General features: G+C 54.0%; 7 protein-coding genes across 7 annotated transcripts; 4 read left to right on the top strand and 3 right to left on the bottom strand.

Annotated features, from left to right (window-relative positions):
• Positions 1-192: 192 nt before the first annotated feature.
• On the top strand, positions 193-1,249 carry BU25DRAFT_397604 (uncharacterized protein; the record flags this gene model as incomplete). Its single annotated transcript, XM_033704880.1, has 3 exons — positions 193-708; positions 759-934; positions 998-1,249. Exons 1-3 carry the CDS (start codon positions 513-515, stop codon positions 1,247-1,249), a joined length of 624 nt encoding a protein of 207 aa, XP_033559285.1. The 5' UTR covers positions 193-512.
• A 1,131-nt stretch (positions 1,250-2,380) lies between these two features.
• Positions 2,381-2,980, bottom strand: BU25DRAFT_423521 (uncharacterized protein; the record flags this gene model as incomplete). Its single annotated transcript, XM_033708224.1, has 2 exons — positions 2,381-2,667; positions 2,815-2,980. The coding sequence occupies 2 exons, from the start codon at positions 2,978-2,980 to the stop codon at positions 2,381-2,383; spliced, it is 453 nt and encodes a 150-aa protein (XP_033559284.1).
• Positions 2,981-3,178: 198 nt separating this feature from the next.
• On the bottom strand, positions 3,179-4,644 carry BU25DRAFT_493088 (uncharacterized protein). The gene is made up of 2 exons (XM_033711693.1): positions 4,425-4,644; positions 3,179-4,367 (listed from the first exon to the last, which is right to left on the bottom strand). The coding sequence occupies exons 1-2, from the start codon at positions 4,541-4,543 to the stop codon at positions 3,302-3,304; spliced, it is 1,185 nt and encodes a 394-aa protein (XP_033559283.1). The 5' UTR covers positions 4,544-4,644; the 3' UTR covers positions 3,179-3,301.
• Positions 4,645-5,644: 1,000 nt separating this feature from the next.
• Positions 5,645-6,596, bottom strand: BU25DRAFT_460571 (uncharacterized protein; the record flags this gene model as incomplete). The annotated part of the gene is made up of 3 exons (XM_033710363.1): positions 5,645-5,791; positions 6,111-6,468; positions 6,517-6,596. 3 exons carry the CDS (start codon positions 6,594-6,596, stop codon positions 5,645-5,647), a joined length of 585 nt encoding a protein of 194 aa, XP_033559282.1.
• A 923-nt stretch (positions 6,597-7,519) lies between these two features.
• On the top strand, positions 7,520-10,688 carry BU25DRAFT_433060 (trypsin-like serine protease; the record flags this gene model as incomplete). The annotated part of the gene is made up of 3 exons (XM_033708755.1): positions 7,520-7,885; positions 7,936-10,309; positions 10,372-10,688. 3 exons carry the CDS (start codon positions 7,520-7,522, stop codon positions 10,686-10,688), a joined length of 3,057 nt encoding a protein of 1,018 aa, XP_033559281.1.
• Positions 10,689-11,431: 743 nt separating this feature from the next.
• Positions 11,432-12,289, top strand: BU25DRAFT_372696 (uncharacterized protein). Its single transcript, XM_033704016.1, has 2 exons — positions 11,432-11,698; positions 11,808-12,289. The coding sequence occupies exons 1-2, from the start codon at positions 11,624-11,626 to the stop codon at positions 12,018-12,020; spliced, it is 288 nt and encodes a 95-aa protein (XP_033559280.1). The 5' UTR covers positions 11,432-11,623; the 3' UTR covers positions 12,021-12,289.
• Positions 12,290-13,163: 874 nt separating this feature from the next.
• BU25DRAFT_474118 (cytochrome P450 monooxygenase-like protein) lies at positions 13,164-15,277 on the top strand (the record flags this gene model as incomplete). The annotated part of the gene is made up of 3 exons (XM_033710895.1): positions 13,164-13,232; positions 13,289-14,664; positions 14,808-15,277. 3 exons carry the CDS (start codon positions 13,164-13,166, stop codon positions 14,971-14,973), a joined length of 1,611 nt encoding a protein of 536 aa, XP_033559279.1. The 3' UTR covers positions 14,974-15,277.
• Between the last annotated feature and the right edge of the window lie 697 nt (positions 15,278-15,974).

Raw genomic sequence — 15,974 nt, 5'->3', positions numbered from 1 at the left:
TTCCGAATGCCCAGTCAGCTTACACGAAATGCAGCTTAGGTCGGTCCCGAGACCCGTCCTGGCAGTTGCAACTTTGCTGTATCAAGCAGACTGCGGATGATCAGGTACGCTTCTCCTACTCCGCCCGGACAGGTAGAAGATGTGCAAGGCTTCGCATCTTGGCTGGGGTCTTCACCTGCCACTCTGGGTTCGTGAGAGCGCTGGTGCATGTGCGAGCGTGGCACTACAGTGAAGGACCCAGTGAAACTGTGAGCGCGTGGCTCCGAAAATCATTGTCATTGGCATGCTGATTGGAGCCCTTGGTGTTTGTGTGCGACTTCGCTGTCTGTTCCGAGAACTATTGGCAACGACTTGGGAGAAGGTGTATAAGAATGGCGAGCATCAACGACTTTGAAAGACAAGACAGGACATCCCTCGCTTCCTTCTTCAGGTCCCAGCTTCGAGCAATCTTGCTTGACTCCACCTCGCCCTCTCTCTTCTCAAGGTCACTTCATACAGACATATAGTTCACCATGAAGACTGCCATTCTCACCTTCGCTCTGGCGACTCTCGCCTCGGCCGCACCAGCACCTCTCGTTCCCCGCGCGCCACCGGGTGTTCCTACCACCGCTGCGGCAAAGACCCAGCTCGCTGGCCTCACCGTTGCTGCCCAAGGTCCTCAGACCGGCTACTCTCGTGACTTGTTCCCCCACTGGATCACACAGTCAGGTAAGTCACTTACTCCAACACTAATCGAACAGAGATGTTAACATCCGCAGGCTCCTGTAACACCCGTGAGGTCGTCCTCGCACGTGACGGCACCAATGTCGTCCAAGACTCTTCTTCTTGCGCTGCTACCTCCGGAACATGGAAGAGCCCCTACGACGGCGCTACATGGACCGCCGCCAGCGACGTCGACATCGACCACATGGTTCCCCTGAGCAACGCCTGGAAGGTACATTCCAACCCCACTCCCAACCCTTCCCCCAAATCCTCCCCTCGTACTAACACACCCCAGTCCGGCGCCTCGTCATGGACCACAGCCCGTCGCCAGGCCTTCGCCAACGACCTGACCAACCCCCAGCTTCTTGCTGTTACGGATAATGTGAATCAAGCCAAGAGCGACCAGGGACCTGAGGACTGGAAGCCCCCGCTAACAAGCTACTACTGCACTTATGCGAAGATGTGGGTCCGGGTCAAGAGCGTGTATAGTCTTACGATTACGAGTGCGGAGAAGACGGCGTTGACGAGTATGTTGAACACTTGCTAGGCTTGAAGCAAAAGCTGGGATGAAGACTAGGGGTCTTTGGATAGATGTGTCATGCAAACAGAATGAATTAACAACGCTATGATCGTGTTAGACCGTTGCCCACGAACCCATGTTTCGATTGAACTGACTTTTGTGGCCGAAGGAAAGCGCTTGTCTGATTTGTCCTCACAGTATTCTGATCTTCTACTCGAACTGCTTGATCCCCTCCCCTCAACATACCATACTATCCTCGAAACACGAAAAGCAAAATCACAAATACTGAAGGAGCGTACACAATTGCCCCAACGCAAAACGAGCGCAAACCCCACCGAGCGCTCCTCGAACTCACCTGCCTCACGTCCACCCGATCCTCCCTATGAACTCGGTCCCTCCGTATACCGACACACCCACATAAAACTCTTTGCCTCCTACAACCCACAAGCCCTTACATCCAGCGTCAAATCAAGTCCGGGGCCTTAATATCCGGACATGGCGCATTCGAATCATCCGTGGTCCTAATACACACACTCCTCGTATCGCCATTCTGGGTAACCGCCACACCTGCACAGTCCGCTTGAAAGAACGCTCGCATCTCGCAAACGGTATTTTCGGGCAGCCCGTCGAGCTTGTACGCGATGAAGGCGCGGAAGCCCTGGGTATTGGTGCACGAGCTTGGGGCGATGTGCGTGAGTATAGTTCTCTCGTTGTCCTCGCTGATGCCGCATGAGCCTTGGCCATAGAGAATGGTTTCGGCGGTGGGAAGCTTGGTGATAGCTTCTCGGGGGATGATGGCATGGCGAGCTGCGAGTGCGAGGGCGGAGTTCAGAAGGTTGCGAGAAGCTTAGGCTTGGTCAGCATGTTTGTTCTGTTGAGGCTTTGCTTATTGTTTACTGCAGTGGTGGCTTTCATGTTGGTCGATAGCGTTGGTGCTGGAGCTTTGGGATTGTAAATGCGTATATTGTGTGAGTATCCGATCGCATGGGAGTTAGTATGCCTCTTTCTATACACGAGGTCTCACATCGTTGAGTTCATTCTGGTCGAGCAATGCAGAGCCAAGGACCACACGGTCGTAATGATGCTGCGGATATGATTGCTTCCAGCGGCAAGTACGACTGCTTCTCCGAGTCCACAAGTTGACGAACGAATGCCATGTCAGGTGTGTGAAGCTCTTCTTCGGCTTTGTCGGTTTTGGTTCTCTGTCTCATATCCCTTGCGTGGAGCCATGTACACATTGAGTAATTGGAGGGCAGCCTCGCCGAACATGATTGTTTCACGCGTGAACTCAGCGTCTAAGCGGAGGAACAAATAGTAACAATCCGTCGACGTTGTCGTCCGTACAGTGGATAGTCTGAGACAGCAAGGCTGCAGATAACACAGCACGGAGAACATGCACTTGATTTGAGACATGACTGCCCCATGTCTTGCGCCCTCACCATCATCTACATATGAGAAGCGCTGTCGATTTGCATGTTCCCACAATTGAATAATCAGTAAACTCGTACAATTCGAAAGCCACAACACCAACAGCTCACTCCACACAATGGCATGAAAGAGACTCATCAACAAGGTAAAGCCAGACGGCTTACCACAGGCCGGTACTGTCCAGTCCACCTCATACGTCCAGGCATTGGGCAAAGGCTTGAACCACATGACTGTGGCAGCACGCGACATGGCTAATAAGTGGAAGCTGGCTGAGCCCGTAGAGCCAACTGCACCGGAAGTTTTGAGCGAGTCTGTACCATCTGCTGGCATTCTGGATGCACTAAGTGCTCTGAACGACCGAGCGGCACCTATGACTTCATCTGTACGCTCCGTGAGTAGTGCGTATAGTGAATTTGGGCGGCGGGCTGAGGATCATTATGAGGTCAAGATGCGAGGCAAGGAGAAGGATGAGAAGCGTTGGAATTGAGTGAGGCGTTCCTAAATGCGCTCGCTTGCTACGTATGCACCGCTTAGTTGAAAATCCAGGGTACGGAGAAGGATGGAATGCGCTACATAGATTGAGATGACGCAAGATATGTATTCACTACAGCAAAGCGACGGACATGCAGGCATGCTTATGAGTGTGTGTAGTTAGAAGACAATAGACGAATGCCTTTTCTTGCCTTTCTTCTTGTTCTTCTTCGCTGTGTCGGGATTGCTGTTGTTGACGGCTGGTACAGCATCTTCTTCCACGACTGAGTCGGCTCGCACGTGCTCGGATTCCTTGACCTCGTTCGGTGGTATGTCGACGGTCTTCAGGACTTCGGGCTGTTCGATGATAGGCTCAATGGCTGGGAGACCGAAGTCATCATTTGAGGCAGTATCACTTTGAGCATTCGGATCATTCTCCCTAGATTTAGCTTGAGGTTGAATCTCAAGGTTTGCTGCAGTCGATGGGCCCAGGTCTAGAGTTTCTGGCTCGTTCAGGTCGTCTGCTTCTTTCGAGTTTGACGGACTGTCCACGACAGATTCAGTTGGTGAAGGAAGCTGATGCAGGCTATCTTGGGTGGGCACTTCGCTCTCAGTAAGCAAGCTCTCAGCCAGTGGGGTCTCGGCGCCGCTATCCTGAGGTGGCCTAGTAGAGGATGGAGGTACGGCTGTATAGCTGCTCATGACAGTCTTCCAAACGATTTGCAGCAGGCGACTGTTTCCTTCAACCTTGGTGATGAAGTCCGGTCTTCTGAAGGGCTCGGGGTCCTTCGCCATCGCCGTTTGTATGACATCTTCGAGGTACCCAGAGTACCACACATCGGTTTCGGGGAGCAAAGGGAATGCATGATCTCGCGCGACTTGCAGAACGTCAAAGATGGGTATGTAATCACCTTCAACAGACACCTTCTCTTTCGAGAGCTTTGCAAGGCCGTGTAGTTGATAGCGAATGGCAGCGCAGTAAACGCAGGTTGCAAGCTTGAAACGCTCGTAAGCGACCTTGCCATCACTAGGTGCAGGGTGAAATCGTATCTGGAAGGTCCCCGCGTAAAGGAAATGGACAAGTGTATGTGCAGCCGATTCATCGAGCTTTGGTAGAGACACAGGCTGGCCGTTCGAGGCCAGAGCAAAAAGTGGAGTACTCTTCCGTAGCATGCAGCTGTGAACCAAAAAGCGGGTTGCAGAGCTTCCTGCATCTAGTGGAATGATTTCGGACTCGACATAAGGTCTAAGCGACGCGATGTCAGTGAACATCGATTGGCATGGAAAATGGTGCCCTACTAACGATTTGTTGAGTGCGACATTACTTGTTCGATCAAATTCAGGCTTCTCTTCACGTGGAAATTCGTATACGATATCTTCATCGTGTGGCACGGCCACCGTAGAGTTGTCGCTGACCGACATAGTGAACGTTGGCTTCCTCCTGGGTGGACTGACTCTAGATGCCGGACACCAACATTTATCCTCGTCATCCAGAGTATGCCAAAGTGAGGCTCAAAATTGCTGAGTTGTCACCTCTTTGATATCGTGAGGAGTGCATGCATCGATGTGTTGTCAGTCGGACCAATCTTCCAGCCTGATGGGAGAAAGTCTCCTGTTGGCCAGCCTCGTGTGCTTCGCTGCACCACTCACAGGATCCGATCAAGCGGGCGCCACCAGTAGCTCCAATTCGTCGACCTCATGCCTTGTCATGCACCCCAAGTTCTGTGAGCTCGAATGTAAGTAGTTGGAGATCTTGCGACCGGTGAGCGTTTGGCTTGGTTGCAGCATGCGCTGTGATGGAACGAGCCGCAAGAGAGCCCGAAAGTTGCCCTCTGTCAAAGCGCGTCAAGCCAAGAGATTTGAATATTACTGGATCATTCAGGTCGGGTGGGCGTTTGTTCTCCGCTTCCGCTATTGATAAAGTTTGTGTTTATCAGCAATGCTGTCCATCCCAGGCCGATTTTCCCCACAGTACTGCCTGAATCCATATCACCCACTAGACCTGGCACATTGTTGAGTATGTGACACTCTTCAGTTTCTGCCGCGCCCGAAGTTTTCTGAATCGACTGTTTGTGGCTTGCCTTCAATCCGTTACCCAGCCTGAACAGTGTGTGTCCGTCGAGGATCGCACTCCAGCGTCTCCGAGACCCGTACAGAATGCAGAGTGTTGTACTCATCAGCGTCCAAAGCGAGAACAGCGGGACAGGTAGTCCGGCAGACATTACACTCTGTTTGACGACCGTGTCGGGGATGAATGACGTAGCGTTTGGGTTGATGAACGTAACGTGGCTGCCATCGCGGGCTGTAAAGCCTTGTCCGTCGTTGTACATCAGTTGCACTGCATAGGCGGCCTAAGCTCGCAGCATGCTCTGTCGAAGCTGTGAGGCTTGAAGATAATTGAGCTGTAGCAGGTATCCGGTACCAAAATCAACGCTTGCCGGATCGTCGGTGTACGACGCATAGAAGGGAGGCGGAACAGCGATAGACGTGAAAAGTGTGGATAGCCATTCATCGTCGATCGGCCTACGCGATCATGAACGTTCGACTGATGCCATCGTCTTTCGGGAGCACGGCAGAAACCCTCTCAAGGAAGGCGTGTTGTGGGCAGTCAAATCGTGCTGGTGTATCTATAATGCCTTGTGCAGGAATGCGCGCATCTAGGGTGTTCTTCTGTGTAATATCAGCGCCGGGTAGACATCAACGCCGTTTCGTTCGTTAAAGTTTGCGTATGCGGAACCGGTGACATTCGAACCATCGACTGGTTTGCCGTGAAGAAACCCCTGCGTCGTGTCCAAACATAGCCTTGATAGCGGCCAGGCAACGAGAGTCAGTATACTCGGTATCACAAGCACGAACCATAATCGACCTGAAAACTTGTGCTGGACACCGGCCCTACGCGTCTGTGCGATCCAGTTCAACCTCTTCAACCAGCCCCTGGGCCAGACCATGTCCTATCGGCATGCATCATCAAACGCATTGCATCCCCAACATTCCATGCTGGTTCCATCAGCATGGCAGCTTCCACTCCGGCCAGTCCGTAGAGGTTGAAGTTGAGCCCCACGACACCAGCGGCGAACCAGCTGTAGAAGACCCATGTTGCACCTGGCGACCCAAACGCCAACGGGCCCTGCACGTCGACAAGTGTTAGATAAATGCGCCATATTGCAATGAAGTAGGCAGAGACGATGATGGGCCCTAGCACGCCAACTGCTGAGCGAAAGTAGAAACGATTTAGAGGCTGTCCTACAGCGGTGTTGCTGAAGCTCCTGTTGACTTCTGAGATATCGATGAAGGCCTGCTTGCCGCTTGATTTTGTAGTTGAGATTTGCTTATCGACGTGAGCACGGCTGTATCTTTGTAAGTAGTTTATCAAAAGATCTGTTAACTATGCTCACTGAGCGTCGGAACCGTACCCATCAAGTCGCCACACATAGCCGGCAGTGGCATTGAGTGTTTTGGAGCGTTGCATGCTCATGTGAGAAACATAGAACGCAGTTGTCCACCGACAGGGCAATGGGCCTCAAGTAAATGCGCGCCTCCCTCTTTCACAGACTTGCTGTCCACAAATATTTTGTATGCACTCCCAACTTCAGATGGCGAGCGGCAAGTAGTGGCTGGCTGCAGGATGTAATGGCATTCAGGCGAATCTGGGGTATTCTTTCTCATTGTCGTTGCACAACGTCAACCGCAACCCCTAGCCACGACTAAGGTTTTGATCAATAGGAACAAACACGATTCTTGAATCATTTCGACCCAGTCCTTTTTGTTTTCCATGTAGTGCAGGATCTGAAGTACAATGCGAGTAGGACACGTCGTGCCTGTCAACCAGCAAACACTAAATCGTGGTGTCCAATCAGGTGCTCAGAAAAGCGGGAGGACGCAGCGAGGCTGCACGCGTTGCATCTTTCAGAGCAGTGACAACCATTCCAACCCAAGCAGTGACGATCATTCTCAAGCTCCAAACTTCATGTCGTGACGGTGCCAGTGAAAGTTGATGGTGTGCTGCTGTGGAGGAGGTCGGCGATGACGATGTCGGACAGATCAGATCCGTTCACCGAGCGCCTGGCGAACTGTGCCCTGCATGCTTGGCAATAATGATGCTGTATCTTTGGCTTTGCGACAGCAGACGACCGCTCACTAGCCTGTACAATACGTTTCTGCGCGCGTGTGTGTTTTGTACTTTGTCGAGAAGTAGCAAACGTGTAATAGTAGTGGTACTTGGGCATGCTTAGCCGGTACCCTGTCGCCTCAGCCTGGAAAAGAAGTTTCTCGTCGCCAACGCCGCCGTCCTTTACCGCGACCTATTTCTTCAGCAGACCGGAAACTCGCCTTCCTTTGACTTCGTCGTTCTTTTACCGCGCCTACACCGCCTCCAACCGCCTATACATATCCCCGCCCATGGAACAAAATGGCGCGCATAGTAAGCGCAAGCAGCCGCCTACCCCCAGCAACGAGCGCCCAATGAAGCAGATCAAAGCCGAGACGGATGCCCACAGTCGCAACGGGGTAGCTGCGTCGCCCACACCAGAGATGGATGTGGACGATGCGCGCAGTGACGTCAGCCTTGAGCCCATAGCTGTTGTGCCCGTCGCTGGCGCAGTGCACGACACGGCTGAGTGGCAGAAGACGATTGAGGGCGTTGTGAAAAGCGTCGTTTCGATCCACTTCTGCCAGACATGCTCGTTCGACACAGACCCGGCCATTGCCTCAGAGGCGACTGGTTTCGTCGTGGACGCTGAGAAAGGCTACATCATGACGAACAGGGTATGACAATCACTACCCCTCGAGACGATACGGTATACTAACATGCCCAGCACGTCGTCGGCGCAGGACCCTTCATTGGCTACTGTATCTTCGACAATCACGAGGAGTGCGACGTTTACCCCGTATACCGCGACCCTGTCCACGACTTCGGCATTCTGCGCTTCGACCCCTCCAAGATCAAGTACATGCCCCTTACTGCGCTGCAACTGAAGCCAGACCTCGCCAAAGTCGGTGTTGAGATCCGCGTTGTGGGTAATGATGCTGGAGAAAAGCTCAGTATCCTGTCTGGTGTCATCAGTCGACTGGACCGCAATGCGCCAGAGTACGGCGAGGGTTACTCTGACTTCAACACAAACTACATCCAGGCCGCCGCCGCTGCAAGTGGTGGAAGTTCTGGCAGTCCAGTCGTGAACAGGGACGGCTATGCTGTTGCGCTGCAAGCTGGTGGGCGATCAGACGGTGCCGCGACCGACTACTTCCTACCCCTCGACCGTCCGTTACGCGCTCTCGAACTTGTTCGCCAAGGGGAATCCGTGTCACGAGGCACAGTACAGACACAGTGGATACTGAAGCCCTTCGATGAATGCAGGAGGCTTGGCCTATCGGCGGATGTCGAAGAAGCAGTTCGCACCCAGTTCCCCAAGGAAACGGGCATGCTGGTGGCTGAGGTTGTCCTCCCACAAGGGCCTGCATCCAGCAAGATCGAGGAAGGCGATCTTCTGACGCATGTGAACGGCGAGCTCCTGACTCAGTTCGTTCGTCTGGACGCGATACTAGACGACCACGTTGGCAAGAAGATCTCAGTGACGATCCAGCGTGCCGGCGAGAACATGAGCGTCGAGTTGGATGTGGGCGATCTGCACGCCATCACACCAGACAGGTTCGTGTCAGTGGCTGGAGCCTCATTCCATGACCTGTCGTACCAACAGGCTCGCCTGTATGCCATCTCACTCAAGGATGCAGGTGTCTACGTGTGCGAAGCAGCAGGCTCATTCCGATTCGCCGATGGTTACGCATCCGGGTGGTTGATTCAAGAAGTGGACAACCAGCCTACGCCGAACCTCGACGCCTTCATCGAAGTCATGCGTAGGATACCTGACCGCAAGCGCGTTGTTATCATGTACAAGCATCTCCGTGATCTGCATACTGTTAACACAAGTATCACAGCCATCGACAGGCATTGGCACGCGAAGATCAGGGTAGCTACGCGCAACGATGCCACAGGGTTGTGGGACTTCAAACCGCTAGCTGATCCCGTGCCGGCCATACCGCCCGTGCCGCGCCGTGCCAACTTCGTCACGATGAACTCGCAGTACCCTGAAGCAGTCGACATTGTTCGCAGTCTTGTACGGGTACACGTCTCCATGCCGATCAAGCTTGATGGTTTCCCCAAGATGAACAAGCAAGGCTATGGTATTGTAGTAGATGCTGAGCAAGGTCTTGTCCTTGTCTCGCGAGCAATCTTGCCGTATGACCTCTGCGACATCTCCTTGATCATCGCAGACAGTATCTTCATTGACGCCAAGGTTGTATTCATGCACCCATTACAGAATTACGCTATTGTCAAGTATGATCCATCGATGGTCCAAGCCTCAGTCAAGACACCGAAGTTCTCGACAGAATTCATCAAGAAGGGAGACGAAACGATCTTCTTTGGTATGAATCAGAACTTCCGCCCTGTCGTAACAAAAACAGTGGTAACAGACATCACCACCGTCGCCATTCCTGCCAGCGCCATCACACCCCGCTACCGCGCGACAAACTTCGATGCCATCACAGTAGACACCAACCAAGCGTCTCACAGTGGCTCAGGTGTCCTGATCGCCGAAGACGGCACAGTGCAGGCCCTGTGGCTGTCCTACCTCGGTGAGCGGACATCACACAGCGGCAAAGATGTTGAATACCACCTAGGTCTCGCAACACCGAACCTCCTCCCCGTCCTCAACGAGATCAGAGGCGGCAAGACCCCCAAACTCCGCATCCTCAACGTCGAGTTCCAAACCGTGCAGATGAGCCAGGCGCGCGTCATGGGCGTATCAGAAGAATGGATCGAGAAGACGGAGCACGCCGATCCGGAGCGACACCAGCTCTTCATGGTTCGCAAGGTTGACTCTGGACACGGCGATGGTCTCCAAGAGGGTGATGTGCTCCTCACACTCAACGGCAAGCTCGTCACAAGAAGCCCCGACCTCGATGTCATGTACACCAACGAATTCCTCGACGCCGTCGTGGTGCGCAAGCGTAACGAGATGGCCATCAAAGTACACACCGTGCCCACCGAGGATCTCGAGACAGACCGCCTCGTCAGCTTCTGCGGCGCTACGTTCCATCGCCCTCACCAAGCTGTAAGGCAGCAGATCAGCAAGGTTCACTCTGATGTGTACATCTCGTCGCGCGCCCGCGGTTCGCCGGCGTACATGTACGGTAAGTCACACACCATCTCCCCATCCCCGCCGCTTCCAAGCCAACACTAATGATTGATGCAGGCCTCGCACCGACCAACTTCCTCACCCACGTCAACAACAAGCCCACACCCGACCTCGACTCGTTCCTCGAAGCCGTCAAGCAGATCAAAGACAACGAGTACTTCCGGCTCAAGGTCATGACGTTCGACAACGTGCCGTGGGTCGCGACGATGAAGAAGAACGAGCACTATTTCCCCACCATCGAATACGTCAAGGACAAGAGCGAGGAACTTGGATGGAGAAAGATTATTCATGAGTGTGATGCTGGGGGAGCGAGGGAGGAGGCGGTGGATGGGGGAGAGGCGGAGGTCGCGGAGGGTGAGGGGTGTGATGAGTAGTTGGTGGAGCATCAAGAGCAAAGTGCGGAGCAAGAAGAGTGAAGTAAAAGTGGTGTAAATATGCATTGTATGATAGGCCGAGCCTTGAGATGGAGCGTGCACTGCTCATCCTATATACCACCTGCTGCAGTCTTGACCGAAAGCTCTTGTGTGTTACGATATGTGAAGCCTACAGAAGGACGTTAGAGTACGCCTTCCTGAGTCGACGGGCGACGACAGCAATGGCCAAAGCTTCTTCAGAACTGGCACCATTGCTTCATCCCTGCACCCCACTTCCATTGTCAAGCCCTTGCATCCAATGCAGGATTCAGGGCCGCGTAGCACTCACTGCACAGGCTCTCCCGGATCATCGCCAAACTACACGATGCTTTCGATCAGTCTCGACCTTAAGATCGATCTGTCGGTGCTTGTGGTAATCGCAACCACCATCTCCGGGTTTCAAGCCAGGAGTCTCCAAGTGGGTCACAGCAATCTGTCGGCAATCACAGATCTCTCACGAGCCTATAGCCCGGCGACTGACAAGCCCTGATGACAACCGTACTTCCGGCAACTGAACTCACCCTACGTTTGTTGCAGCCACCGTCACCACCTGTGCCTTCCTCCTCAAGGCGATGGACAAGTCGTGTGCCCTCGGCAGCTGTCAGTTTGTCTCAGGGTCTAGTCTGCATGGCACGGACCAGTGATCTGCGGGGCCATCCGCACTTGAGGCGCAGTCAAGCTCGCCCTGCAATGTCCGTTTGCGGGCGCAATTCAATAAACGGCGAAAACCTCACACGTGCAATTTTCGTATTCTCTTACCCATATACTCTTGTAAAGTGCAGGCCGCTCTACGTTCTTCGGTCTGCTCTTCATCCAGCAAACGTCCAGCGCTCCTCACGCCTACACAGTTCATTATCGCAAACACCCGCCCCGCAACCTCTCCGCCCACCTTCACAATGGGCGCATTAAACCTCGTTCCGCTAGTCATCCTCTTCCTGATCGTCGGAGGCGTCGGCTGGGTCGGCTACCAGGTAGGACAGGCCCACTCTCTCAAGATCCTTCCTCAACTCCAGCAACTCCACATTCTGCCCACCTGTTCGCTCCACCGCCCTGCGCACATGACTGACGGCGAGCCTACAGATCTACCTCTACTCGAACGAGCTCGCAGAGCGCGGCGTCCGTAAGATGGAGAAGAAGAACCTCGTGCTCACCAAGGACGGCGCGAGGGTTGGTGTCAAGGAAGTCAGCGCGGAGCAGTATGCGGACAAGACGCAGAGAGCGTTTGTCAAGACGTGGAATGCTGCGCAGGACAGCCCGCAGACAGGGCACTCTGCCAGGGCGAGGAGGGCATGAGCATGGGTATCAAGCCCGGCGATCGACATCTTCGAGTTCGTACGGCGACTGCAAGACGATTTGAGCAGAGCGAGCCACACGACATATGGACACGACGTCCTCTCTCATTCTACAGTTTTGGATGCCACCGCATCAGGGCATACGGTTGTGCCAAGGTGGTCTGGGCCATGCAGACTGCCTTCCCTGGCAGAGGGATAACAAGGTGGTTCGACAGGATATACCAATCGTCTGGCAACGGGACAGGCACCAGACTGAATACCACAATTCACAACTCAATCAGCGTGCACGATGGCAAACCGACTCGAAAGAATGCTGATATACATCACAGTATCTGCACTACACCGAGGACTCGTACCAAGACTTTGGCGTATCAGCAGTTGTCACTCGTCACAGTCATCAACAAGCGCGTGGCGTCTACGCGGCTACAACATCACAATACTACTCCTACTTGCGGAAACATCATTGCGACCGCGCGGTGCGTCGGCCGCTTTGACCTCAGATGATTGTTTGGTAAGTAGTGCTGAGGTCAGCTACAAGCTTTCCCCTCCAACGACCATACCCGAATCGCCATCTAGGAACATGAGCCGCTATGCGAGGACGTCCTAGCCATAAGTGACAAAGGCTCCAGCCGTTGCTAGGACTGGTCGTTGAAGAAGCGGGATACAAGAATACGTGTCTGGCATTAACAGTTCGTTCCAATTGCGCAAGTCACACGTATTTGATCATACCAGGAAAAGCACAACGATGTCCAACCAGCGTCAACACAATCATCAGACCCAGGGCCGCGTGCTGCCGCTCGGCTGAGGCCGACACCGCTGTGGAGGGGAAGTGGATATATGACCTTGCTGATCTTCACACTAATCCTCACGCTAGGGTCACCTCAGCACAATGCCTCCTCTAGATTGGATAAAGCATGGCGCCTGCTGTCTCACGCTGATTGTGGCCCTTTCATTCTTGCGTACGTAGCAGGAGCGGAGATAGATGAAGAGTAATCTTTCGCCCGGCTGTAACGGAGCTCCAACCTTGTCCAACATCAGCATATAAATGCCTTGAGCCGCTGTTCTATGAGGAGGGAGCAATTCAGTATACACCGTAACAGTATTGGAACCTCGTTGACAGAGCTCAGCTCTTGTGATCGACATTATGGTACTCGACCACCATCTGTTCAACCTCGTGGGCATCGCGTTCTCCTTTGACATATTACTGGCTTCTGTAAGTGTCTCGAAGAGCGGTTGCTGGCCCATACATGTGCAACTCGTGTTCTACAGGATGAATATCGCCTCCGAGTGGCATCACAATGCACTGACTTGACAAATGCTGACTTTTTCTCGATCGCCTTGTACGCCATCGGCGCCATCATCTACAACCTCTACTTCCACCCTCTCCGCCACATCCCCGGCCCATGGCTCACTAGCTCTACCGGCATCCCTTACGCCCTGCGCATGCGCTCCGGCAAAATCCTCCCCTGGATCCAGCACCTCCACGCCCAATACGGCGACGTGGTCCGCGTGACGCCCACCGAAGTATCCTTCATCAGCGGCGAGACCGCCTGGCCCGACATCTACGGCTTCCGCACTGGCAAGTACAAAGATACCGGCGCCTACCTGAAAGACAAAGCATGGTTCCCTACCCCAATCAACGGCGTCTGGTCGATCATCACCAGCACCGAAGCCGACCACTCGCGCTTGCGCCGCAACCTGTCGCACGCATTCAGCGACAAAGCGCTGCGTTCCCAGGAACCCCTGATCATGAGCTATGTCGACCTACTCATCCACAAGCTCAGCCAGCACGCGGAGAAGGGTATGTCGGTGGATATCATGCGCTGGTACAACTACACAACCTTCGACATCATCGCGGATCTCTCCTTCGGCGAGCCGCTGTACTGTCTCAGAGATAGCGGGTACCACATGTGGGTCAACATGGTGTTCATGGGCCTCAAGGGGATCCCGACAATCGCCATTCGCAACAAATACATTCTCTTCCGCTGGCTCGATAGGTTCCGGAATCTGTTTACAGACACACAGGCTGTTGTACGCGCGAGGAAGGAGTTCTTCGCTATGGCATCTGCCCGCGTAACCGCCCGTCTTGAAAAGGAAACAGAGCGTCCGGATTTCTTCACGTTTATACTGCAGAACCAGGATAAGGAGAGTCGCGCGCTGACGAGGGGCGAGATGGATGCGAACGCGAACATCTTCCTCATTGCTGGCTCCGAAACGACCGCGACCACACTTTCCGGAAGCACTTATCTTCTCCTCAAGAACCAGGCCGCGTACAAACGTCTCGTGCACGAGATCCGGAGCGCGTTTAAGAGTAGTGATGAGATCTCCATCGACAAAGTGAACCAGCTTCCCTACCTCGTCGCCGTCCTGCAAGAAGGCCTTCGCTACTACCCACCCGTGCCAACAGGCTTTCCACGCATCGTCCCCGGCACCGGTCAAGATATCTCAGGACACTACATACCCGGCGGCACGGGCGTGTACATCTCCCAACACGCGAGCAACCACAGCGCGAGAAATTTTACGGACGCGGATGCCTTCGTTCCGGAGCGCTGGCTCGACGCCGAGAGACCGGCCAAGTACGAGGGAGACAACAGAGAAGTCGTCCAGCCGTTCTCCTTTGGGCCGCGAAACTGCATAGGCAAAAAGTGAGTCTCATCCCGCTCTTCTGTCTTCTCTTCCTTTCTCTTCCCTTCCCTTCCCTTCCCCTCCCCTTCCCCTCCCCCTCCCATCCCATCCATGCCTCCTCCCTGGTCGTCGATGATGGCGATGCGAGTGCTGACGAAAACAGTCTCGCATACGCAGAAATGCGGCTCATCATGGCAAAGTTGCTGTTCCATTTCGACCTCGCACTCGTACACCCCGAGAGGGATTGGATGGAGAAGCAAAGGGTGTTTGCGCTGTGGGAGAAGCCCTCGCTGGACGTGCGCCTCACGCCCGTGCAGCGGTCTATTTAGGTCGCAGACACGTGGGACGCATAGGGCCAAGGTGTTCCAGGCGTTGGGCGTGCCTTTACAGGAGTGTAGATGGACGGCCTTGTCGCGCGTGGTGCCGGGGCTTGAAGGAATGCATTGCGCGCCGATCCGGTGGTGCACGTGAGAACTACCGAATGAAGAACGTGCCATGCAAAATCTTCTGTTTGGAAAGCACGAGTCGCGCCCAAGCGCCAGGCAAGACCTGGCCGTGCGACGAGCGACGAGCGACTTCACTGGCTTCTTACCGTGTTGATCCCACGCTGGTCCAACCAGGCACACGCATCAAATCCTCTCCTCCTCCTCCTCCCTCCTCCCTTCCTTTCCTTGCTTCTTGAGCAAGAGGAGCCCGGATTATTGGTCCGCAGGCTGTTGGGTAAATACCCTGCATCCTATAGAGAGGCGGCGCAATGTCTCACATCGATCAAGGTAAATCTCCATATCTCCATAGAATTTGTGAGCAGGACAGCAGGGTACAGGGTTCGTGCAATGTCGTTCCGGCCCGGCCCAGCTCCATTTCCTTCCCTTGACTTTGGTGTCAGTCTGACTTGTATCAGTCTGAGTGTGTAATTTCACTTCGGCTGCACCAATGAGTGGAAGTTGAATCGAATGCAAGTCTTGTACATTCATACTTGTCGCCGGAGCTGGACTCTGTTAGCACGATGATACGTGCTACTCTCGCTTGACCCTGCACCTCGAACCAAAACACCTTCAAACTCCATGCTGAGGATTTATTTGCTCAGTGTCAAGACTAGGTGGTTATGGTGTTGTGTTGCGGGTGAGCAGAGGCTCGATATAAGCTACCTATCACGTGCCGGCGATTCGGGGAGTCCTTCACCCGCCTCTCGCGGACACTCAGCAATCCTGGAATTCCATCAAGTCCACCTCCTTCGCATTGCGCGTTGACCGTTTCCACCATCGCGTACTGGCGTGATATCCGCGCGCTTGCGATCCCCTTAGATCCAGCTCTTCTGCATTGAGCCTTT

Source organism: Macroventuria anomochaeta (assembly GCF_010093625.1).
Source record: "Macroventuria anomochaeta strain CBS 525.71 unplaced genomic scaffold BU25scaffold_27, whole genome shotgun sequence".
Lineage (NCBI taxonomy): Eukaryota > Fungi > Ascomycota > Dothideomycetes > Pleosporales > Didymellaceae > Macroventuria > Macroventuria anomochaeta.
The sequence above is the reverse complement of the archived record's forward strand: the minus strand, read 5'-3'. Positions and strand labels throughout refer to the sequence as shown.

Excerpts from the sequence above, each read along its gene's own strand:
- BU25DRAFT_493088 (XM_033711693.1), bottom strand. The coding sequence starts at position 4,543 with ATGTCGGTCAGCGACAACTCTACGGTGGCCGTGCCACACGATGAAGAT. Across the intron at positions 4,368-4,424 it reads AATGTCGCACTCAACAAATC|ACCTTATGTCGAGTCCGAAA; the intron begins GTTAGTAGGGCA and ends CGCGTCGCTTAG.
- BU25DRAFT_372696 (XM_033704016.1), top strand. The coding sequence starts at position 11,624 with ATGGGCGCATTAAACCTCGTTCCGCTAGTCATCCTCTTCCTGATCGTC. Across the intron at positions 11,699-11,807 it reads TCGGCTGGGTCGGCTACCAG|ATCTACCTCTACTCGAACGA; the intron begins GTAGGACAGGCC and ends GCGAGCCTACAG.